Here is a 24,725-nt window from a genome sequence, read left to right on the forward strand (position 1 = left end):
GAGAGTCAAAATGAAAACAATGCTCTTGACTTTGCCATCTGCATTATAAGCAAGATGAAACTGGCAAGAGGGAGCAGAGAGGCTGCTTATATAAAAGTTCTCTCTTCTCTGCCTAGAACGCTGATCATTTTATGGACAAGAAACCGTGATAGTGTCCAAGTATGGTCCCTGAACCATGAGCACCAATATCGCTTGGGAACTGCTAGAAATGCAAAGCCTCAGGCCCTTCCTCAGATTTACTAAATCAGAACTCTGGGACCAGCGTCCAGAAATCCCCTCTCTGACCAAACTCCAGGTGGCCCTGATATCTGCTAACACTTGAGAACCACTGCCCTAGACAGTAATTTCTCTGAAAGCTTAAGAAAGCCAGCATCTTCATGGTTAAGTCTATAAGTATTCAAAAAACTCAGCCTGTTTGATTGCAGTGGAACACAGAAACTCAGCCCTGGTGCCCCCAGGGCACACTGGACCATAATAGCGTTAATCATGTCAGTGTGAACACAAACTCAGTGCTTCAGAGAAAAGAGGTCATGCCTACAAATATTCACCCTCCCCCACTGCTAACAAAATTTGCCCTTGAATACACAGCTCCTGCCAGTTTGGGATAAACATACCTCTCAGTATGAGTCACCATCAGACCAACACACAATGAAATAGGAAGCTGGGCTGGTTTCTACTGTGGTGTGCCCAGAGCAGGCTCAACCACAATGGGAAGAAATCCTGCACCACTCACCCATCACTGAACCTTCTGAAAAGTCTTCTGATGCTCTAATGCTGGCTCAGGAAAACCCTCATTGTTTTGGCTTTGGCATATGAGATGCCAGCAGTATGAGGACCCTCCTGCTTGCCTCCCAGGGGCAGTGAATATGATGATGATATCAAGGGGCCCCCTCCTCACAGAGAATCAGTGCCAAGATTTTTGCTTTTAGTGGGCTGGGTCTCACTTAGGACATCTTTTCTGCAGGACTTTGGAAAGTTAATTTCTTGTTCTTTTAAAGAAAGTTTCTGTTAAGCAGTACTGGTTGTTTCATCCACCCTGGTCACCTGACCAGGTCATCAGAGAAACAAGAGGCAGGATCACTTCTAAGTGGCCCAATCAGCTGAAGATTGCTCTCAAGAGCTCTGGGTAAATTGAAGTCAATGTATTCCTTCTCTCTGGATAAGGGAAAGGCTACCCACTCCAGTATTCTGGCCTGGAGAACTTCATGGACTGTATGGTCCATGGGGTTGCAGAGTCGGACATGACTGAGTGACTCACTTCACTTCATTCCTTCTCTCAGATGTCTTTCCACAGTCAGCCTTAACTCTAATTGCGGAAATGAGGTCTTTTTCTTCTCTCTCTCTGGATAAGCATTTCTTTAGACATTAATGAGTAGGTGGCAGAGGGTAAGGATTTGTTGTGATTTTTTAAAATGTGAAGTTCTTTCCCTTAGCCTTAGAAATCCCATCATCTAGACAGCCCTTTGGTCCTGAAGACCAGTGGGGCAGAGTCATACTTCCTGGTGAGAGTAGTACTATTTCATTCATAAAACAGTAAGAGAAATTCACACTTGGGTTTTTCTCCCCTCTCCAGTGGAATATGGAGAGAAAACTGGGTCTCCGCTCCCTCTGAAGATGCAAACTTCACAACTGAGATGTGTGTGTAAGTCGCTAATCCGGACAATGTATTCTGAAGCTTGTAGCATTGTGGTGTCTCTTTAAATCAATAGTTTCCCTTTAGACTTTACTTAGGAAATGTTCTTGCCATTGGTGTCCCCTTGAAAAACTTAGGGCTTTTCAAGTTAAGGAAAAAGGAACAACCTAGACAGTTTCAAGAGCAGGTCAGGGTAGGATATGAAACATCCACCTGGGAAGCAGGGTTGGGAAACCGAATCTAGGAGGAGCTAGTCTATACCAACAGGGGGCCTGGAAGGCGACTTGAATGGATGATGAATTATCACACTGCAGAGAGCAATCTGTTCTCAGACTTCCCCGAGGATGGAACAGAAAAGGGTTTTGATTACATTAGGCTGTGTGCACACTCTTGAGTGGGGAGTGTTTATGTGGGTGTGGGTGTTTGGGAGGAGGGGGATGGGGCGGAAGGACAGACACCGTTAGAGGCAGCAACACTTGGCAACGCTAAAGCTTGTTTCCTAAGATGGTATATGAAGTAAGCAACTCCTGAGCGAGAGACGGACACTCTTATATGAAGTCAGCAACTCCTGAGGGAGAGACGGACACTCTTTCTTAAGTCGTACAAGTGACAGATTGTTGTTTAATTTCTCTGGTGTTGACTTAGGTGCTCAGAGTAATTCGAGAAGAATTTACAGAAGGGATGGGCCTTTGAAAGCCATTGTAAGGAAGCAGAACTTGAGTTAGGTCATGGGCAAATGTGCAAAAGGAGACAATATGTATTTCTCACTAGGCAGGAGGGGCAGAATGACACCGTGATGGAGATGGAAAATATATCCATGATTATTCAAATAGGAAAAACTGTGGGAGGGGGTGGTTGGAGCATAGGTACAATTAGTGCAGATTCTGCAGCCATAACGGCCTGGGTAGAAAATCAGCTCTTCTACTTTTTGGCTAAGTGATTTCTGGCAAGTGGCTAAACTCCCATGAACCTCCGCTTTCACATTTACTAAAGGGGAGGAGTGCCACTGACCCTGATGGGCTCAAAGATTAGAGGCGATGTATGCAAAGGTGTCAATGCAAAGCCTGCCATTCAGTAACTGGCAGGTTTAATAATAATGTTAAAAATAAAGCAAGTTTGGCTTAGATGGGGGTAGGGAGGAGATAATTTAAGGACTTGGAGACAATCCTCAATGATTAGCAGGAAGTCTTGAAATTTACCTTGTCACTCACTTAAGTTTTTCACCTGGAAATATGATGACATCAGCATCCTACGAGGATTACTTTGGTGCCCGTCTGTAGGACACATTTGGACCCACATACCACTGTTCTTAGAAGCTGCTAAGAAACAAGATTGCCCCATGTGTGTATGTCTGTGTCCCATACTCTGTGAGTGTGTGTGTCCCATATTGTGTGTGTGTGTGTGCGCGTGTGTGCATCCCATACACTGGAACGTCAGGAGGATGGTGAACATCTCTCCATCAAGGATGAATTAAAATGAGTTTCACTGGGTCCTGCTCTACTTAAAAGAGCTTCCCTGGTGGCTCAGATGGTAAAGAATCTGCTTACAATGCAGGAGATATGGGTTCAATCCCTGGGTTGGGAAGATCTCCCAGAGAAGGAAATGGCAACCCACTCCACTATTCCTGCCTGGAGAATTCCATGGATGGAGGAGCCGGGTGGGCTACAGTCCTTGGGGTCACAAAGAGTTGGACACAACTGAGCAACTAACACTTTCACTTTTCACTACCTTGAAAGCAAGTTGGGTCATCCAACAGTGGCAGAAAACTTCCGGGAAACACAACAAACAAAAATTGATGTGCTCAACTGTAGAATTGTTTTCTATAATGTGCTTCCCTCACTGCTGAATTTCTATCCTTCTTACACGAAGGATCAAACCTTTTCCAAACCCTAAGCTCCCTTATTATTTAAACAAATGAGTGTTTACATAACTTAATCTCTAATATTTGCTTATACTTGTTTCCTCTGACACTAAGAAATAATAAATCCCCTTCATGTTTATTTTTAAAACTTGCACTAGGACACACATAAGCTAGAATTAAAGTTTTTAATGAGTAGACTAGGCCACTGGAGTTTAGGTAGATGAAAGTGTATTCAGGAAGACAGATATTGACTGATAAACCCACAAAAATCTCTCCTGCTTCTTTGTTACAGGACACAGCAAGGTTAAGATGCCCTTGAATGCATCAGAGAAACAACTATTTCATGAAGATTCCCAGATCAATAAGGGTCTGAGACTGGAAGTGGGTGGGTGCCTGGTTGGGAGAACAGAAGAGAACGAGGGTCAAAGTCGGTCGGCCAAGGTCATTCCACACTTGCAGACCTGTGATCTGCCAGCAGGCTTTCTTTCTGTCAGTGTCATGGAAACTTTATCCAAGAGAGAAAATGGAAGCACAGACCAGCATGACCTAAACCATCTCCAAGTGATGAGCAACGGGGAACCTATGTCACTCCTTCAGAAGACTTCCCGTGTTCCTCAGGATGGTTGCTACCATGACGCAAACTCGCTCCCGGCTGATTCGTGTCTGCCCCAAGAGGAAGGAAGAAGCTGGAACTCTCTGGAAGCAAGAGGAAGCAGAGCATACTGGAAAAGTCTCCGGATCAGGAGGCCACAGGTTCCAGATCTAGCTCTGACAACGGGCCAACCTGCTTCAACTCTGAGAATCTATGATGTGCAGGTGTCAAGCTATGAACTGAAAAATTAAAGGCAGAGACACAGGGCTGCTTCTGAGAGGTTCACTGTCTAGTGATGGAGCCAGGGGGTGATAAATGCAGACACTGAGCCACGTCCTCCTGTGATGGGACACAGAGGATGAGTCTCCTCTATGTTCTCCATCCACCCACTAGTCTAGTACCTGAACTTAGTCCACTTACCTGCTGTGTGATTCTGAGCAATTCACTAACCCTTTCTGAAGCCCAGTTTTCTCAGGTCTAGGATGAATGCCTGGACTGCAAGCGCTCCTGTGCCCTTCTGGCTTTAGAAGCTTTAATGAAATTCCTTTCTTTCCACTGAAGCCCTTGTGTACCCACCAAAAACCCTGCCTTTCCCTGCTGTTGACTGAGGTCAATGCAATCAGGGAGCTGGGAGGCAGAAGTGGAGACTGACATGGACCTCAAAATAGAAAAGGAACAGCCTTTAATCAGTGGCTAAGGGCTTAGATAATACTAGTATGTGACCTCTCGGTGGCCTGTCCAAAATGTTCTAGTCAGAAAGTGGTTACTGACTTGTAAAGCAAACGTGAGCCCAGGCAATCCAAGCTTTGGGAAGTCTCTAATGACTTAAGAAGAGTTGCTATTTGGGGACTACTGCCCTATAAAACATTCACCGCAAACAGCAAGTCCAGGGCTTCCATGGGCCCCTGGGGGATGGAATTGGGAAGTGACCTTTGCAAGCCCCTTTCCCATTCTTCATAAATTACTCATATTGGGGAAACAATCTCAAAACCATTAGAAGTAGAGATCAGAGTCAGTTTGTTTCAGCTGTGGGGGAGGTAAAAATGAAGAGACCTGACCTTGATTAAATGTCAAAGTCTTTATTAAGGGTTCCTGGTAGCACCCCCAAAAGAGAGGAAATATTATTAGGAGCACTTTTATTCTCACTAAATCATTTCATTCGATTACCCCTGAGTCAGTGTAAAACCAAAGCTAAACCCTGCGATTTATGAAAGATACATAGGAGCAGAATGGACTGACCAGAAGCTGTTTCTCTTTGTGCAGAGGTGCGGCCCTAACATGGTTAGCTGTCATGATCCTATTCCTCCGTTCATCCACTAGTATAATAAACCTGAATTGAGTTTCCAACAATAGGGATCAGCTTGAGTTCAGCGCATTCACCTCACATTTATTCCCTGTATGGGCTTTAAGAGAAAGTAGACAAAGATAAATCACGGAAATGTTGAAGACAGTGCCCAAAGAGCAGACATCTGTGTTTATGGAGAAAAGTATGTCCACAGTCAGGAAATGTGGCAGAATACATCCAAGCTTACCCAAATGCAAAATTCAGTGGTGGTTACTCACACTCTCAAATCATGTAGTAAAAAGTCCCAAAGACATATTATTAACAGAAAAAAATCGAGTCACGAAAAAAATGATCAGAGAATGATCCTTTTTTAATACTTCTATCTATCTATCTTATTCCTTCTATAAGTTCTTGAAGGATACACTATTAACAATTTTGCCTCAAGAGAAAAGGGGAAATGAAAGTGAACCAGGCAAGGGCAAGGAGATTTCATTTTTCAGTCTCTAATCTCCTGTGACACTGCATTTTCTTAACATAAGACATATTTATATATTACTTGGATAACTAAAATCAAACATTGTTGTGCTCTTTTACATTTCCCAGACAAATGAATAAGTTAAATAACAATTCAATTCTGAAAAGTTTAACTTCCATTTCGGACCACGCCCAGAGCATAAATATGGTACACCTGTGCAAAGCGTGACCATCCTCTCCCTTTTCACATTCTTAAGACACGATTTGCCGCCCTTGACATGTAACCCATCTTTTAAGGTGTTTGGAGGAGTGATTAGGGATGCCGCTGAAATGACAGGTTATTAGAGAGGCACACCTGGAACCTTAAAGACGGACCGCTTGGAGCTTTGAGCTAAGCTTGGGCAGGTCCCAACACAGCCTAGACCTGGTAGAAGGGCCCTTTCATTACACATCTTCATTAATTTATTGATTAGGGTGGGGGTGAGCGAGGAAGAGTGAAGGCTAGGATGAAGGCAGGAAGGCAAGTCTCAAACACAACCAAACATTCCAAACGCAATAGCAATCAAGAGAGACACACGCCCTGGGAGCTCGGCTGTGCAAACACTCCAGAAATAGGAATGCTCTTGGGACGCGCCGTGGCTAAATGAAAGGTTCTTAATGAAGTAAGTCTCTGCTCTACGCAAACCCAGACTTCACAATACAGAGTCTCACACCCAGAACATGTCTGCCTGGCTTTCCATTGATCGTCCCCCATTAGGTGGCCCAGCCCTGCAGCACCAGTGCAACTTCTGCAGCCATGCACAGGGATCGATATTAATAATTACCTTTCTCCTTCACCATGGTAACCGATGCCTTTGGCGAGCAGCGCGGGAGGAAACAGGAACAAAGTCTAGGAGTGGGAGCGCCGCTGGGCAGACAGATCGGCTGCTGCAGAGGCTGCGAGAAAGCGCCCGGCCATCCACTCGCCGAGTCCGGGCTTCTTTCTAAAATCCCGCCCCCATCTCGAGGGCCGAGCTTGGGTGCCGCCCCAGCGATCGCCGCCAAGTGGTGGCCGCGCCCTGCTCGGGGACGCTGCCCTTCGGCCGGCGCAGCCACTCGCTACAGCTGCTGCTGTAACAAATGCAAAATTCCAGTGTCCTAAGCTCTGGTCACTGACACCACGTAGCATTCCTCGCGCCGGCAGAACCGGCATCAAAACGATCCCGGAGCACCGGCCTGCTCCCGGGGTCTGATAAATAATTGCCAGGAGGGGGTGGGTGGGCCGGCGAGGGGCAGCCAGGGACTGTTCCAGTAAGTCAAACTAGTCGATTGGTAGCTTGTTAGTTTCCTATAACTGCTGCTCTCTCAGATTCAGCTTCTCTCAGACCAACTGAATCAATAAAATTAGCCTCAGTAGAAAAATAAGGCAAATGACGACTTCCAGTTCATTTCCTGCAACTTTTAAGGTCCTGGAGGCTCAGTGATAATGAAAATTGAATAATGATGTTTGACTTCCCTCGTCCCTCTTTCCCTGAAACAGGGCGGGGGTGGGTGGAGGGTGATGAGAGAAGAGGGGAACAGACTGGGACAATGAGAGGGAGCCTGGGAAGAGGCTTTTTTCAGGCTTCAGTCCCTCATCCAGGATCAAAGTAAAAATCTGACTTATCCTGTTAGGTAGGGTTCTGACTTTCCCCTTCTCCCCAATTCTTTAGCATTTTCTAGACAAGCCCCCTTGGTTCCCTATGTGTCAGGGAGGAGCCCTCCCAGGCCACAAAGCAAAGGGAAAACAGTCACATCCACATCCCTCACCAGGCTAACCCTGATCCTGGCTTTCAATTTCTGACCCGCAGAAGCACAGGTCTGTCTGCAGGGAGCAGGTGACTTCCAGTGGGTGGAGTCACCAAGCCGCCTACCCACCCCTTTCCAGCACCTGTCTCCCAAACCCAGATCGTTCACAGGCTCCCCACGGTGTGGGAGAGAGGTGATGAGCAAGCGACACAAAGGCAGATGCTGCTGCTCTGGGAGAACAGCAGATGGACCACGCATCTTTCAGAACCAGAACAGGCCAGGATTAGACTGTTTTACTGCAAATATTGTACCGTGTTGGGTCTAAGAGAGCCGCGGTAACAGAAAAGAATGAAGTCAGGCAACCTGCCTCATCGTTGCCTCCGAGCTTGTTTAGAGCTGAGATGACACCGGGCGGGGCTGGTTTTCTGCGGGCTCACAGTGGCAGAGCTCAAGCGGCTGACATTCCCACATCTGTGATTCAGGGCTTTACTATTTAAAGCCTGGGCATCTCCGCCTATAAGAAAGGGCAAAGGCCCCTCCAACCCCTGGGTCGTCTTTCCTATGACACAAACTTCTCCCACAGTCCTCCCTGCCCCCATCGCAGCCCCACAGGGTCATGTTTTTCCTAAGTCAGCGGCCAGCTGGAGAGTAAGCGCTGAAGAGCCTTTAAGCGGCTTCTCTAACCTCCATTCATAAAGAAGAGTCTAGCATGAGAGCAGCGCGACTCAGGGCTGGGCAGGGCTCAGGAGCAGGAAGAGAAGCTCTTTCAACCCCCCAAATATTCACAGCCAGCATCGCACAGTCTCCTTCCCCAACCCCTAACCACCCCCCCCCCCCCACCCCCCCCCACCCCCGCCCAGAGCCCTCAAGGAGATGCTGACAAGCAAAATGAAACTCAGCGAGCTAGAATTAGTTTGGTGCTGTGAACCTCACAGGTGAACTTATTTTATTATATTTTGGCTGCATAAATAGATTAACACCTCACTGAGGTGCTTCTCCCCAAGGCTTTCATGTTTTCGGTGCAAAGCTAAGGGAACAGAACTCTCTATTTATCTCCCTCTCTTCCTAATGGAATGCGACAGTAAAAACACCATTAGGTTTCTGGTCCAAACCAAATCATCATATAAATATTCCAGGTACTATGAATGCAGTGAGTTCAATTTCTCTTTTATTCAGGTGACCGTTTTTAATCCCAAGATTTTAGTTTATTAACCAAACTGATCCCTTATTGCGGCTCTGAGCCTACCTGTATACCTTTGTGGATGAACTGCTCAGAAAGCCCAGTTGAGGAAGACTCTCCAGGAGCTTTGGGGACCAAGCCAGCAGAGTAACAGCTGGTGCCTATTCATTTTCAGAGAAGCCTTTTCCAAAGGAAAATACTACACAGTGGTTCAGAGAGATTTCTGCCCCCCTCCCTTCTTGTGTTTTCCATGGAAAGAATTTTCCTGTACTACAGTCAAAGTGAATGAGTCACCAGCATTTAGTTGCTAAATAACAGTCATATAGCTAAGGTCCCCCCCCCCCCCCCCCGCCTTCAACAGTCAGACACTGCTACTTTGGGATAAAAGCCTCCACGCTATACTTTTAAGATAACCAAAGAGGATATTACTACAGTTATTTTGGAATGTGGCAGAGTAAAACCAAATTGTTTTTGTCTCCTTGCCTCAGGGCCAAATAGTTAGGAGCTTTGAGAACAGAAGCAAAGCACAGATATTTTGTGCTTTATAGTTAGTTCAAGCTACAAGAAGTGCAGCAAAATAAATGAAAAAAGTTAAAAACTGTACAGCTCATAAGATGACAGGACTTTTTATTATCATTTCTAGAGAAGATTTCCAAACAACTTATCTCAATCTCATTCCACTCAGATGAGATAAGACTTCATAATATAGACACCAACCCGTGGGTTCATCTGTTGTTTTATTCTCTCAAACTGACTTACTGCTGCCTTGTCATTCACTCACAAAATGAAGGCAGGGTTGTTCATAAGTGGCCAAAGGACAGAAACCATTTTGTTGGAGAGAAAAGCTTTGTGAGCACACAGGCACTCTTGGCAAAAATTCAAGAGTACATCACTTCCACAGTGCCTGCCTGTATGCTGTCCATTCCGTTGCGTCTGCCTCTTTGCAACGCTATGGACTGTAGCCCACCAGGCTCTTCTGTTGTAGGGACTCTCCAGGCAAGAATGCTGGAGCAGGTTGCCATTTCCTTCTCCAGGGGATCTTTCCAACCCAGGGATCGAACCCACATCTCTTACGTCTCCTGTATGGATAGGAGGTTTCTTAACCACTGGCACCACCTGGGAAGCCCATGCCAATTAAGAGGGAAATGTGAAGACGAGAAAAGAAGCAACTGGATGGAGTCCACGCCCTCACTGCTCTCTTCTCTACAGAGTCATGGGTTTCCTGTGGCTTATGCATCCACAAGGCAGGAATTTCCAGACCCCTCCATCGTGGTCCCCAGGAGCCCAGGCTTCCAGATACCCCCTCAAAAGCTTTGGACTCATTGGCAAAAGAGTGCTCAAAATTCTTTTTAGCAGCGTCTGGCTGAAAGAAAACTTGAGAATGAGTTTGTTATTTGCTTTCTACTTAATGTTTACATCTACCAATCTCACTGCAGACATTTATGGGGCATCGATGGTACACCAGGTCCAGGGCTGGCTGTACCACAGCAGGAAAATCACTCCTCAGGAGTTGCTTACCATCAGGTGAAGCAGATGCTCAGGCACAAGGACTCAACATGATTAGGAAGGTGCTAAGACAGAAGCCGGTACACAGGACGCAGGGCAGTGCTGAGCCCAATCTGGGGGGAGTCAGCAGAGGCTTCTAGGAGGAATGAAGGGGCAAGACAGGGCTGCCAAATGAACAAAGCAGGGAAGATCATTCCAAGTGGAGTCACAGGGCAAGAAGGTGTCAAGATCAGGTTTCACAAGGATTAGGAAGAGCCTCAAGCTAAGGCCTCAGTGGCAGGTCATGGAAGGTTCAGAAGGCCGCGGTAAGGAATTTGAGCCTTTGAAGGGATGTGATGAGAGCCTCAGACCTGAGCTACCTATTTCTTTACAGATTAGGTTCAAAAGACCATGGGTACATTTCAAAGTCTGCCATGATGTGTGTCCAATCATACTGCCTCCTTCCTACAAATTGGATTGTGTTGGTGTGGCATGTCCAGTGTTTACCAGATTGTGCCCATTTGTGCCTATGTTTATTCATTGTTTTAAGAAAGAGTTGACTCATTGGAAAAGACTTTGATGTTGAGAAAGATTCAGGGCAGGAAGAGAAGGGGGCAACAGAGGATGAGATGGTTGGGTGGCATCACCAATTCCATGGACATGAGTTTGAGCAAACTCCAGGGGATATGAAGAACAGGGAAGCCTAGCATGCGGCAATCAAGGGGTCACAAAGAGTTGGACACAATTTAACTACCCAACAACAACAAATATTTCCCCCCAAAATAGAATAAAATGACAGTCACACAAATAGCTTTTTGAGTGGCACAAACAATTTGGGATTGACTTATCCTCCCGTAATAATGGCTTGATGTCTACAATGAGGCTGTGAGTGTTTGTTTCATACTTTTCCAGACTCCTGAGAGCACAGTCTGCAGACCTCCAGGGAGAAAAATACTAGGGGTGCTTTAAATGCATACACCTGCTCCCATCCAAGGTCTGAAGATTCAGATTTTCTGGTAAAGACTTGAGCTGCACCACCAGCTCCTTAAGTAATGAAGGACCACTGACTGGCTTAGCACACTGGCCTGTATCACTGAAAGTGACTGAACATGTAATTCACAAACATAGCTATAGCCCACGCTGCCCCATCTTAAAAACAACGCCCATCTTCTCAGTGGGCTGAAATAATAACTGTCACAACATTCGCTGTAATCTTCATGAAAATTTATTGGTAGTGACGATTCCAAAGTTTCCTACAGTCTGACACAAATTCCTAAATGTCTGGTCCCTCTTGATCTTGCTCTAAGGTCTTCAATGGAGAATTCTTAGGATTTTTTCCAGGTGAATCTCACAGAATCGGTGCCCAGCAAAGTTCTTTTCCATGAGTTCTTCAAGTAGAATAATTTACATTTGTATCCTAAACTTCTCTGTGGTCTTTCTCAGAAGTCAATTCTGAGTTTGAATCTAAGCAACAGATTGCAGCTTAAGAAAAATCACTAATGCATGTTAGTCACTCAGTTGTGTCCGACTCTTTGCAACCCCATGGACTGTAGCCTACCAGGCTTCTCTGTCCACGGGATTCTCCAAGCAAGAATACTGGAGTGGATTGCCATTTCCTTCTCCAGGAGATCTTCCCAATCTAGGGATCAAACTCGGGTCTCCTGCATTGCAGGCAGATTTTTTAGCATCTGATCCAGCGGGGAAGGGTATTTAAAACTTTCCATAAATAATCCACTATAGATATTAACTGCAGCGGGAATGTAAAAATCAGTCACTTTCCTACAAGTGTACCAGAAATGATTACTGGAATTCAAAGGATCTTTTGAGAGTACAGAGAGTTTCATGGATTTTAGCCTAATTTCAGGCACATGAGAAGCTCACAAGAAGTACAGAAATAGCCCTGAAGTACTTGGGAAAAAGCCTCTTTTTTCCCCAAACAATTTACTAGTGAGTTGGCCAAAAAGTTTGTTTGGGCTTTCCATACCTACTTCTGAAAAAACCAAAATAAACTTCTTGGCCCATCCAATATTATTAGCTTTTTCTTTTTCCCTAATATGTTCCAGGTAGAAATACAGTACTGGGAAAGAAAAATGGTTATTTACTATCATCTGAAGCTGGGATGCACTTCCTAGCAACACCCTCTTCTTTGTGGTACTTCATGTCACCAGTGCGGCTTCCCAGGTGGCACAATGGTAAAGAGCCCACCTGCCAACGCAGGGGATGTAGCTTTCATCCCTGGGTCTCAAAGATCCACTGGAGTAGGAAATGGCAACCCACTCTAGTATTCTTGCCTGGAAAATTCCATGGATAGAGGAGTCTGGCAGACTATAGTCCCTGGGGTTACAAATACTGGGACATGACTGAGAGACTGAGCATTGCACACGTATGACATTTGTGTGAGCATTTGCACACGTGTGTCATTAGTGCTCCAAATATGACGACACTGCAGTGAAGCATTTATGTGTCTATTTTTGCAAAAGGTGGGCTCTCTGAGGGACGAGATCGCATGTGAATATCTGAATTCATATAGTGATAGTCACAAAGTAGGCATACAACATTTGATAAATTCTAAGGCACAAATGTCACTGACTTACCACAGCAGGTCAAAATGCTGGCTAAGTGTTCATTTTCATATCAAAAAGACTGATTTTGAAATCTCATTCAAGTAAATTAAAAGTAAATTCAGTCTCATACATAAATCAATTTAGTGGCTGCTTGAAAGTAATTGCCAAGATGCAAACCAGTAATTCACTTTGGGAGAAACAAGTTGAAAGGAACTTAACCAGGTAGCATTTTATGAAATCTCCTTCATAACTACTCCTAAATACCACCTTTTCCCCTCTTTTAACACATTTATTATTGGGGTTAAATTATAGTAATTCCCAAACTCAACCCCCAAGAAACTGTTACCTATGCCAAGCTTCCTTTGTACTAATTTTCTTTTCTTCCTTTTTTTACAACTTCATTTTTTTATTGGTGTATAATTGCTTTACAATCTTGTGTTAGTTTCTGCTGTACAACAATGTGAGTCAGCTGTAAGTTAATTACCACTTTTGTTGTCATTTACAGGGAGCTTATTATGTGTCAGCCACCATTCTGGTCTCTTTACAGTCATTTATCACCTCATTTAATCCTCCTAACAACTGGATAAAATAATATTTTCTTTACACTTGAGGAAACAGGTTTGTCAGACTCCAAAGCCATGGGCTCTCCCTTTGTTTTGTTGGGTCTTCGTTTCCACAGGTCACGAAAGAGTCACCCTTTCCCTATGCCCAGCTACACACACACACACACAAACACACACACAAACACACACACACACAAACACACACACACATTTTTTTAGTCAAGATGCACTCAATGTCTATCAACTTCTTTGGCATTTCTAGAAGAAAATGATGTTGCATTATGCCTCTATAAAATGATCTCTCCTGATATTTTATCCTTCATTGGCTTTTGGACTTCTCATGAGAGGGTCTGCATGTGAATGGCATCATCTTGGCCTGTTGGGCTCATCTTTGGCTGGACAGGGAAAGATGTCGTACTCAGATCCACATTCTCAGGTCTTTTAGGATGCAGTTCCATCATCCACCCTCTCTGATCATCCTTAAGGAATAGCATTCCTGCGTGCATGCTCAGTTGCTCAGTCATGTCCTATTCTATGTGAGCCCATGGACTATAGCCTGCCAGGCTTCTCTGTCCATGGGATTTTCCAAGTGAGAATACTAGGGTGGGTTGCCACCTAGCATGCCCTAGAATGTGCATGCATCCAAAAAGTAAAATAAACACAGTTGAGCTAGTCGAGTGCAAAGTTCCCACACTTCTGGAAAGATTGAAATGCATATGCCTCTACAATCTATGAAGTATACATTGTGCAATTTCAGTGATTCCACAAATGAGTTCAGTCCTCTTATATTTGCATTCAAAATGAGCAGGGCATAGCTTAAACACCAAAGGTCAAAATTCATGTCAACAATGTAAAATTTCATTTTATTTAGGACAACATTCAGTTCAGTTTAGTTCAGTTCAGTCGCTCAGTCGTGTCCGACTCTTTGCAACCCCAAGAATCGCAGCACGCCAGGCCTCCCTGTTCATCACCAACTCCTGGAGTTCACTCAGACTCACATCCATCGAGTCCGTGATGCCATCCAGCCATCTCATCCTCTGTCGTCCCCTTCTCCTCCTGCCCCCAATCCCTCCCAGCATCACAGTCTTTTCCAATGAGTCAACTCTTCGCATGAGGTGCCCAAAGTACTGGAGTTTCAGCTTTAGCATCATTCCTTCCAAAGAAATCCCAGGGTTGATCTCCTTCAGAATGGACTGGTTGGATCTCCTTGCAGTCCAAGGGACTCTCAAGAGTCTTCTCCAACACCACAGTTCAAATGCATCAATTATTCAGCCCTCAGCCTTCTTCACAATCCAATTCTCACATCCATACATGACCACAGGAAAAACCATAGCCTTGACTAGACGGACCTTAGTCGGCAAAGTAATGCCTCTGCTTTTAAATATACTATCTAGGTTGGTCATAACTTTCCTTCCAAGGAGTAAGCATCTTTTAATTTCATGGCTGCAGTCACCATCTGCAGTGATTTTGGAGCCCAAGAAAATGAAGTCTGACACTGTTTCCACTGTTTCCCCATCTATTTGCCATGAAGTGATGGGACCAGATGCCATGTTCTTCGTTTTCTGAATGTTGAGCTTTAAGCCAACTTTTTCGCTCTGCTCTTTCACTTTCATCAAGAGGCTTTTAGTTCCTCTTCACTTTCTGCCATAAGGGTGGTGTCATCTGCATATCTGAGGTGATTGATATTTCTCCCAGCAATCTTGATTCCAGCTTGTGCTTCTTCCAGTCCAGTGTTTCTCATGATGTACTCTGCATAGAAGTGAAATAAGCAGGGTGACAATATACAGCCTTGATGGACTCCTTTTCCTATTTGGAACCAGTTTGTTGTTCCATGTCCAGTTCTAACTGTTGCTTCCTGACCTGCATACAGATTTCTCAAGAGGCAGGTCAGGTGGTCTGGTATTCCCATCTCTTTCAAAATTTTCCACAGTTTATTGTGATCCACATAGTCAAAGGCTTTGGCATAGTCAATAAAGCAGAAATAGATGTTTTTCTGGAACTCTCTTGCTTTTTCCATGATCCAGTGGATGTTGGCAATTCGATCTCTGGTTCCTCTGCCTTTTCTAAAACCAGCTTTAACATCAGGAAGTTCATGGTTCACATATTGCTGAAGCCTGGCTTGGAGAATTTTGAGCATTAGTTTACTAGCACATGAGATGATAGGTAGAATATAAAACACTTTGACAAGGTGAGAAAGAGTCTGTGGAATAATGGAAAAAAACTTTATGTTGTAGAACTTTTAATGGAAGGGCTTCCCAGATGGCACAATGGTAAAGAATCCACCTACCAATACAGGAGATGCAAGAGATGTGGGTTCAATCCCTGAGTTGGGAAGAGTCCCCTGGAGGAGGAAATGGCAACCCAATCCAGCATTCCTGCTCGGAAAATCCCACAGATAGAGGTGCCTTGGGGCTACCTGCCCTCACCATTCCTCATCTGTCCCCTCTTTTGAGTGGGCACTGGGCAATATGACTTCATGCCTTGGCCGTGGCTCACTGGATCACAAGTGGACACTGGATGAACCAGGGGGACCCACACCTCAGCTGGCCAAGCACTTGCAAGGTATATCTTATCTTGAGAAAGAGGATCTGGGTCAATTAGGTTTTCACTTCTGAGGATCTAAACTCAGAGTAAGTCCCAGGCAGGAGCCAGTATTGTATTAAAAGATCAAGTAAGACCAAGCAGCAATAAGCTTCCCAGAGACACGCAGATACCAAAATCCTGAGGAGTTAAAGAGGAAGCCAATGGCTAGGGAAGAGACTGGGACTGAAACGACAGTCCTGGGGCAGCCTAGAATCCTATGCTTCCCGAGGCCTGCCTGCTCAGCACTTTCTGGGTTCCTATGAGTCCTCCCTATGTTCTTACACATATGCATTCCTCCTCCTTTTATTTTTTATTGGGACCATTTTTAAAGTCTATTGAATTTGTTACAAAACTGTTTTATGTTTTGGTGTTTGGGCCACAAGGCATATAGGATCTTAGCTCCCTGATCGGGGATCAAACTTGCACCCCTTGCATTGGAAGGCAAAGTCTTAACCACTGGACCACCAGGGAAGTCCCTGATTCCTCCTTCTTTTGAATGTCGGTATCTCCTTGGCATTCACTTCTAAAAGTCAAACCTGGTTCCTGGAAACATCACAGTGAGTTAACGCCCCTGGAAGCAGCTTTCCTGATGGGAAGATGGTAGACAAATACCCTAGCTTCCTTGTCCCTTGGCTGGGATATCCCTGGGGTTTATCTGCACTGTCTACCAGAGTTCCCAATCAATTAAGTCTTGGCTGCCCACGCTGGTAACTAGCTTGATAATTCACCTTTCTGTGGCTTCACTCCCCTGTTATTGCTTCCTGGGATCATCTTTCAAATATATGATTTGTCCTTGAATCCTTGTCTCCAGGTCTGATTGGAGTGGGGAGAGTTTCAACACAAAAGAGAATCTAGGTTATCTATACTTTTATGCGTAAAAAAGAAAGAAAAATTAGTCTTGATCCACTGATTACTTTCTAGTCCTTTGCTTTAGATGGTAGAGACAGATTCTAGAACAATACCCTAAAGAGACCAAATTTGCTCATCAGACAGAATGCATGATTTTTTTTCTCAAGAGAACCAGTGATTAATTAGATCATTTTTTGTACAAACACGATGAATTTATATGCACACACACTGTGCTCAAGTGCGTCTTCCTTTAAATATGTAAACAAGGCTACTTGGATTAATTCTGGTTACAGGGATCAGAACTAAGAACTGCCTCATAAATCAATAGGCCCCTAAGTGCCTTTTAAGCCTGCAGTTATATTTTAGGGGGAAGGATGTGATTTATGAAATTTATCAAGTTCTGTAGGAATGAGTCATTTTCTAATATTATTCTACTGTATTTCCATATATACTTGGGCTTTCATTTTAAAAATTTAAATAGTTTCACATTGCTACCACTACCATTCCACCAAAGACTGTGCTAGTACTATGCGCCATATGCCACACTGGCTGTATTTCTGAAAGCAGTATAGAAGGTAGTTTTATTCCTTTCCTCCCCTCTCACCATCCCCCAGCAAAATAGAAACACTCTGCATATGCATAGGATTTGTTGGGGTTTGGGGAGATTGGAGGGAGGACAGGAAGGGAAATATTTAGAATTTAAATTTCCCTTGGTATTGGATCTGGATCCCGCAACATATTTTCCCCTTCCTGAATAAAACATACTAAGAGTGGTGAGCATTTGCCAACATGCTTCATTGACTATTGGGCTTCCCTTGTGGCTCAGCTGGTAAAGAATCTGCCTGCAGTGCTGGAGACCAGGGTTCAATCCCCAGGTTGGGAAGATCCCCTAGAGAAAGGAAAGGCTACCCTCTCCAGTAATCTGGCCTGGAGAATTCTATGGACTGTATAGTCCACGGGGTCGCAAAGAGTCGGATACGACTGACTTTCACTTTCATTGACTATTAAATTTACACGTGGAAAAAAGTAAGGAAGCTATAAAAACAGTCATATCATCATACAATTGAAGGCAAAGTGGGCAACATTCAGTGAAGAATGAAAAGAAATTACCACTGATTCACTAATTATGCTAAAAATATTTACTGAACATCTACAATACACAAAACTTCATAAAGCTTCATAAAGTTGACAGTGATATATAAATCAAAGATGCCTAGATTAAGCCCTCATTGAGCTTACATTCTAGTAAGACAAGTAGTACAGGTACTGAAATAACTTTAAAAGGAGGTAGAAAGGGATGGGAATCAGAAATACTGAGAAAATGCTATAAAGTTTTGAAAAATGCTTGCCATTTAGCAAAAAAGATAGAGAAAGTTTCAAGTATTCATATAACGTGGTCCTCCCAAAATACAGGAGGAGTTACAGAAAGCTGGTTGAGCTCTGCATCTTCTCACCAGTTGCTACAGAGGGAAAATGAACCGGACTACTCCTGGTATCCAGATAAAAGAGGAAACCAAGAAATTTGTTGAAAGTACCTACCTGCGTCCTCTTTAAACTCTTAAAATAGACCAACTGAACCATGATCTATGCAAGTTCAAGTTCAAGCGAAGTATTACTAAAAAAAAGTAACATCACATAGTATTTCCACCAATGATAATATTGCAGCAATAGGTGACCTCAACAACAGGACAGTTATTTATTAAGTAGCCAGTACCCCTGCAACAGGGCTACCTACCAAGTGGTTACAGATTTGGAGTGTTGCTTCGAGGACAGGTCTGGCCCAAGGAAAAGGTAACAGATGAACCTTTGTAGCTGCATACTAGGGTCACGTGATAGCACTTTAGGGAACAGAGTGATAGGAAGCAGAACTGGGAATTGTCCTGCACAAAGAGCAAATGCTAACTAGCCTAGAACATTCTAGTGATGTCACAATGACCTGAGAGCATGATCTGGGGCGGGCCAGGCAGAAAGGGAGAAAGCTGGTTGCTGGCAGTGGTTCTAACTATTTTAAGTTAATAACTATTTCATTTTCATTTTCTTCCCGTCTTTATCCCTGGGGCCTCTTTTGTGTCATGAGAATTCTCCCTTTCCACTGCACCACATGCAAACCTCTGTGAACGGGATTTTTCTGGACATTGTGAGTCAGAACATCTCTGACATCCTCTGATTCATTTCGGTTGCTATCTATGGCTACAAAACTTGGATGAGGAAAGATCTTTTAACAGCAACCAAACAAAATTTGGAGGCTATCCTAAGGTACCTGCAGAGGAATAACAAAACCAGCTAACTAATGTCATCGGGTAAAGAGCCTACCTTCCTTTACGTAATGTGTTTGAAGACCTTTGCATTATAGGGATAGGAACTTACCTGGTGGCCCAGTGGCTAAGACTCTGTGCTCCCAATGCAGGGGGACCGGGGTTCTATCCCTGATCAAGAAGCTAGATCCCTCATGCAGCAACTGATAGTTCCTATGACATAACTAAAGATCCTGCATGCCACAATTAAGACCCAGTGCAGCCAAATACATAAGTAAACATTTAAAAAATTGTAGGGATATAAAAGGTTTTGAAGATTAAGGTACAGGGTACAAACAGGTATGAATGTAAAAATGAGATTTTTCACTTTAGAGAAAATTGGTTATTTCATATTTGGGGAAAAATTCTGACTTAATTTTAAATTATATCAAGGGCAATTTTAATGCAAAATAGTGTTTTCCCACTGGGGAAAACAGTCTGACAGTTCCTCAAAAAGTTAAACACAGAGTTAACAGGGACTTCCCTGGCGGTCCAGTTAAGACTCTCTGCTCCCAATGCAGGCTGCGCGGGTTTGATCCCTGGTCAGGAAACTAAGATCCTGCATGCCACATGACATGGCCAAAACAAACAAACAACAACAACAACAACAACAACAAAAATAGTGATAACATATGACCCAGCAACCCCACTCTTAGATATTCCAAGAAAATGGAAAACATACGTCTTTTGTCCACACAAAAAGTTGTATACATGTGTTCATACCAGCATTATTCTTAATAGCCTAGAGCAGAAGCAACCCAAATGTCCATCAGCTGATGAATAAATACACTGTGGTATATGCATACAATGGGATACTGCTCATCCATAAAAAAGGAATGAAGTAGTGATGCATGCTATAACACCAGTGAACTGTGAAAACATTATGCTAAGTGAAAGCAGCCACATACAAAAGGTCACTTGCTGTGTAATTCCAATTACAGGAAATGTCCAGAATAGGCAAATCCACAGAGACAGAACATAGACCAGGCGTTCCCAAGGGCTGGGGAGTGTTGGTAACAGGGGTGACTGCTAATGGTTACAGGGTCATTTTGGGGGGTGATGAACATGCTCTGGAATTACATGGTGGTGATGTTTTTAGAAAAGGCAGAGGAACCAGAGATCAAATTGCCAACATCGACCGGATCATCGAAAAAGCAAGAGAGTTCCAGAAAAACATCTGTTTCTGCTTTATTGACTATGCCAAAGCCTTTGTGTGGATCACAATAAACTGTGGAAAATTCTGAAAGAGATGGGAATACCAGACCACCTGACCTGCCTCCTGAGAAACCTGCATGCAGATCAGGAAGCAACAGTTAGAACTGGACATGGAACAACAGACTGGTACCAAATAAGAAAAGGAGTACTTCAAGGCTGTATATTGTCACCCTGCTTATTTAAATTATATGCAGAGTACATCATGAGAAATGCTGGGCTGGAAGAAGCACAAGCTGGAATCAAGATTGCCAGGAGAAATATCAATAACCTCAGATATGCAGATGACACTACCCTTATGGCAGAAAGTGAAGAGGAGCTAAAAAGCCTCTTGATGAAAGTGAAAGTGGAGAGTGAAAAAGTTGGCTTAAAGCTCAACATTCAGAAAACGAAGATCATGGCATCTGGTCCCATCACTTCATGGCAAATAGATGGGGAAACAGTGGAAACAGTGTCAGACTTTATTTTTGGGGCTCCAAAATCACTGCAGATGGTGACTGCAGCCATGAAATTAAAAGACACTTACTCCTTGGAAGAAAAGTTATGACCAACCTAGATAGCATATTGAAAAGCAGAGGCATTACTTTGCCAACAAAGGTCCGTCTAGTCAAGGCTATGGCTTTTCCAGTGGTCATGTATGGATGTAAGAGTTGGACTGTGAAGAAAGCTGAGCGCCGAAGAATTGATGGTTTTGAACTGTGGTGTTGGAGAAGACTCTTGAGAGTCCCTTGGACTGCAAGGAGATCCAACCAGTCCATTCTGAAGGAGATCAGCCCTGGGATTTCTTTGGAAGGAATGATGCTAAAGCTGAAATTCCAGTACTTTGGCCACCTCATGCGAAGAGTTGACTCATTGGAAAAGTCTCTGATGCTGGGAGGGATTGGGGGCAGGAGGAGAAGGGGACGACAGAGGATGAGATGGCTGGATGGCATCACTGACTCGATGGACGTGAGTCTGAGTGAACTCCGGGAGTTGGTGATGGACAGGGAGGCCTGGCATGCTGCGATTCATGGGGTCACAAAGAGTCGGACACGACTGAGCGACTGAACTGAACTGAACTGATGTTTGCACAACTTTGTGAATACACTAAAACCCACAGAATTGTACATGATATAATGGTATATTTTTATGGCATGTGAATTATATCAATTTCTTCAATGTATGAAATACGTTTATTCACCAAGCACAGCATATAATATATACTAGAGAAACAAAGCCTGTTAAAACAATTTTCTTGCAAATAAGAACCTTACTACTTGGCAGATAAAGAGAGAGACGCAGACAGATAGATATAACCAAGCATTATGTTGTTGTCATTCAGTGCTAAGTTGTATACAATTCTTTGTGACCCCATGGGTTGTAGCACGTCAGGCTCCTCTGCCCATGGGATTTCCCAGACAAGGATACTGGAGTGGATTGCCAAGCACAGGAGTGCATAAAGGTGTAAATACTTTTCCATAAATGGGCATTTGTGTGATATTCCCCAAAGAAGGGACATCTTGAGAAGATTCAAAGGAAAGTTTCACATGAGGTGAATCTCAAACTAAACCAGAACAAGTTTTGATAACCCATTGGTCTTCTCTTTTGTAGTGTTAAGCAGAGAGAAAGAAGGATAGTTCTTTACGTAATTCTACCACTAATTTATCTAACAGAACTGGCAAAAGTCATTTTACTTCTCTGGACCTCAGTTTCCCACTCCCGGTAGGAAGATGTTGATGTCAAAATTATATTTCCATATTTAGGAAACATCTAGAATTCTAAGGCTAACCATAGTCCTTTTAGAGTTCTCACATATTAGTTTGAAGGGCCCATGAGTTCTGCTTCTACAGAGGATTTCTCCAACATATTGAGTGTGGGACCTTCTGGAAGTACAGAAAGAAATCACCACTCTCCTGCTACATCAAGAAGAGTAGGCAGACTGTGCAGCTGCCTTCCTATTGACTCCCTTCATCATGCATCCAAGGGCCATTCCAGATTCATGGCTGATTTACCAAGGTAACAGGCATCTATAATGATAAGCACTGGGTCATACCCCAGATTCACTGGGATCAAATGATGCTTAATCAAGGATTTCTATGAAGGTAGGCCACTCTTAGGAAGAATCAAAAAAAAATTTAAGCCAGGAAAAAATATCTGAATGCTAAACAATAAAACAGATTCCCTTATTTTGTGACTTCAAATAAAATCAGTTTTTAAGTACATATAATTAAAACTAATGGGGGCATTTCAGCATATTCAGTTACTCAAGGAAGCAAATTAGATGGGAACATCTTCCTGTGAAAATAAATTACTCATCCATTTTCCTAGACCCAAAAACTAAGTAAATAAAAACAAAGAAACACATCAAAACATTAAGGCTAGACCAAGCAGAGAGAGGCCATGAATGAAGTGGAAAATGTCTTCTTTTTTCTTTTCAATCTCATTTCACTGGAATATTTTCTTTCTGCTCATACTCTGGGTATGTCTTTTCTATTTTGCAGCTCAAATCCTACTTTCTATTTCCCTGGCCACTCCCAGGTCCAGGTTATCTTGCCTTGCTTGGAAAACTAATTGCATTTATTACCTAAGAATTTCTTTTGCTTCTCCCACATTTGAGCAGGAGAGAAGAGGAAAGAGGGGGAAAAGTTCTTGAGAAGCTACTAATGCTAGTTTATCCTCTTCTTTCATATTTCTATTTTATTTCAGTCCTCACACCATTATAGCTATATGGTAGTATTATCCACATTTGACAAGTGATAAAACTAAGGCTCAGAAACATGAAGTATTGCGTCTAAGTCACAACATCTAAAATGAATGGTTAGCCTGACCCCGCAGCCGCGGAACTTGCGGTCACTGCACCAAACTGCTTCTTCCAACCTCGGCTACTTGAAGGGAGGGGATAATTTTAAGCCCACTGTATTCTAACGTAGTGATTTGATTTCTACAAGCATCAATTTATTCCTTTACTCATACACTTACAGTCTTTTTCCATGCCAGGTACTATCGTAGAGTAAAAATTGAAACGTGGCTCCCTCCACACTCTCAGAGAGGACCTCACAGTGTACTAAATAAGACAGGCCTATAAACAGGCAGCTCTAACAGAGTTCTCACAGAGTTCATGCATGGGATACTGTACATCACAGAGAAGATGAGGCAAGAGGTAAGACAAGCCTGCCCAGAGGAGGAAAAGCTTAACGCAAACTCCACCTGAGAGTCAGAGGAACAAGGACGGCTACACCAGGCAGCCGAACATAACACAGTGAGACCCAAGGTGAAAAGGCCCTTGAGACATCTGTGACAGAACCTGCTGTGAGTGTTGTTGGGCTGGGGTAATGGTTGAACATGGTAGAAAGGCAGGGTCTGACCGTCAAGGGCTTGAAATTCTGACTCTGGGAAATATGATTAAACTAATGGAACAGGAGCTTGGGAAGTCAACAGGGGTTATAGATAACTATAAATCAATGGGAAAATGCTGGCTGTCTAATGCTTTGCATGCACGCTAAGTCGCTTCAGTCAAGTCCGACTCTTTGCGACCCCATGGACTGTGTCGCCTGCCAGGCTCCTCTGCCCAAGGGATCCTCCAGGCAAGAATACTGGAGTGGATTGTCATTTCCTCCTCCAGGGGATCTTCCCAACCCAGGGATCGAACCTGCATCACAGACAGAACTCCTGCAGCCCTGGCATTACAGACAGACTCTTCACCGCTGAACCACTGGGACGACCTGTTTAATGATTTACCACATATTAAAGAGCTGAAAACCGAATCTCTCCTTCCATGCCCTCCCAAGATTTAGAAGAAACCACTCATTATCATTTCCCACCTCAAGAGACTAACCACTTCCCGTCAACAAACGATGAGGCCCTAATGGCCGGGTGTGGTGGAGGAATGAAGACCATGGCTGAGGGCATCGCCTTGCCAACGCCAGATGCCTGTCACTGCTTTGCGTCCAGACAGCCACTCATGCAGCTGGCAGCGAGGACAGCAGGGCTGACGGGAGGAACCAGATATTGCTCCTTGTCACAGCTTCTGGGAAACATTTTTTATGGCCAGAAGTCAAATACCACTCTCCGATTTAAGGTGGGGTAGGGGTCTTCACCATTGAGTCTGAGTCTGCCAAGCATTTAAAACATTTTTCCAACACAGTATCTCAATAACACCACGAAGATGCAATAGGAAAGCCCCATGGAGCTTTGGGAGATAACGCTCCTCAAACAGTAACAAACAAATCCCTTTTTAGCCTTTGGCAGTGCCCAAGACCTTTCCCTGGCCCTTTGACATCAATGTCTGACCCATGGGGATGGGACTGATGACAGCAAATGGGATGAGAAGGGACTTGAAAGTTAGAGAACCACATGAGTTACATGCCATGAACATATAACAAAACAGGAAACAACAATGTATTA

At 43.9% G+C, this 24,725-nt stretch overlaps 1 protein-coding gene across 20 annotated transcripts in view; it reads right to left on the reverse strand.

Moving 5' to 3' along the window:
- The window catches only part of ABLIM1 (actin binding LIM protein 1), a 336,400-nt gene that overhangs the window by 187,184 nt on the left and 124,491 nt on the right, over window positions 1-24,725 (reverse strand). For 6 of the 20 annotated variants that reach the window (XM_060404732.1, XM_042239060.2, XM_060404733.1 and 3 more), the window contains exon 1: window positions 6,670-6,818. The exons of the other annotated variants lie outside the window; for them this stretch is intronic. In XM_060404732.1, the coding sequence (XP_060260715.1) occupies window positions 6,670-6,685 (16 nt within the window). In that variant the 5' untranslated portion in view covers window positions 6,686-6,818. Of the gene's footprint in view, window positions 1-6,669; window positions 6,819-24,725 lie in introns of those variants that run through there. 20 annotated transcript variants of the gene reach the window in all.

Source organism: Ovis aries, chromosome 22, assembly GCF_016772045.2.
Source record: "Ovis aries strain OAR_USU_Benz2616 breed Rambouillet chromosome 22, ARS-UI_Ramb_v3.0, whole genome shotgun sequence".
Lineage (NCBI taxonomy): Eukaryota > Metazoa > Chordata > Mammalia > Artiodactyla > Bovidae > Ovis > Ovis aries.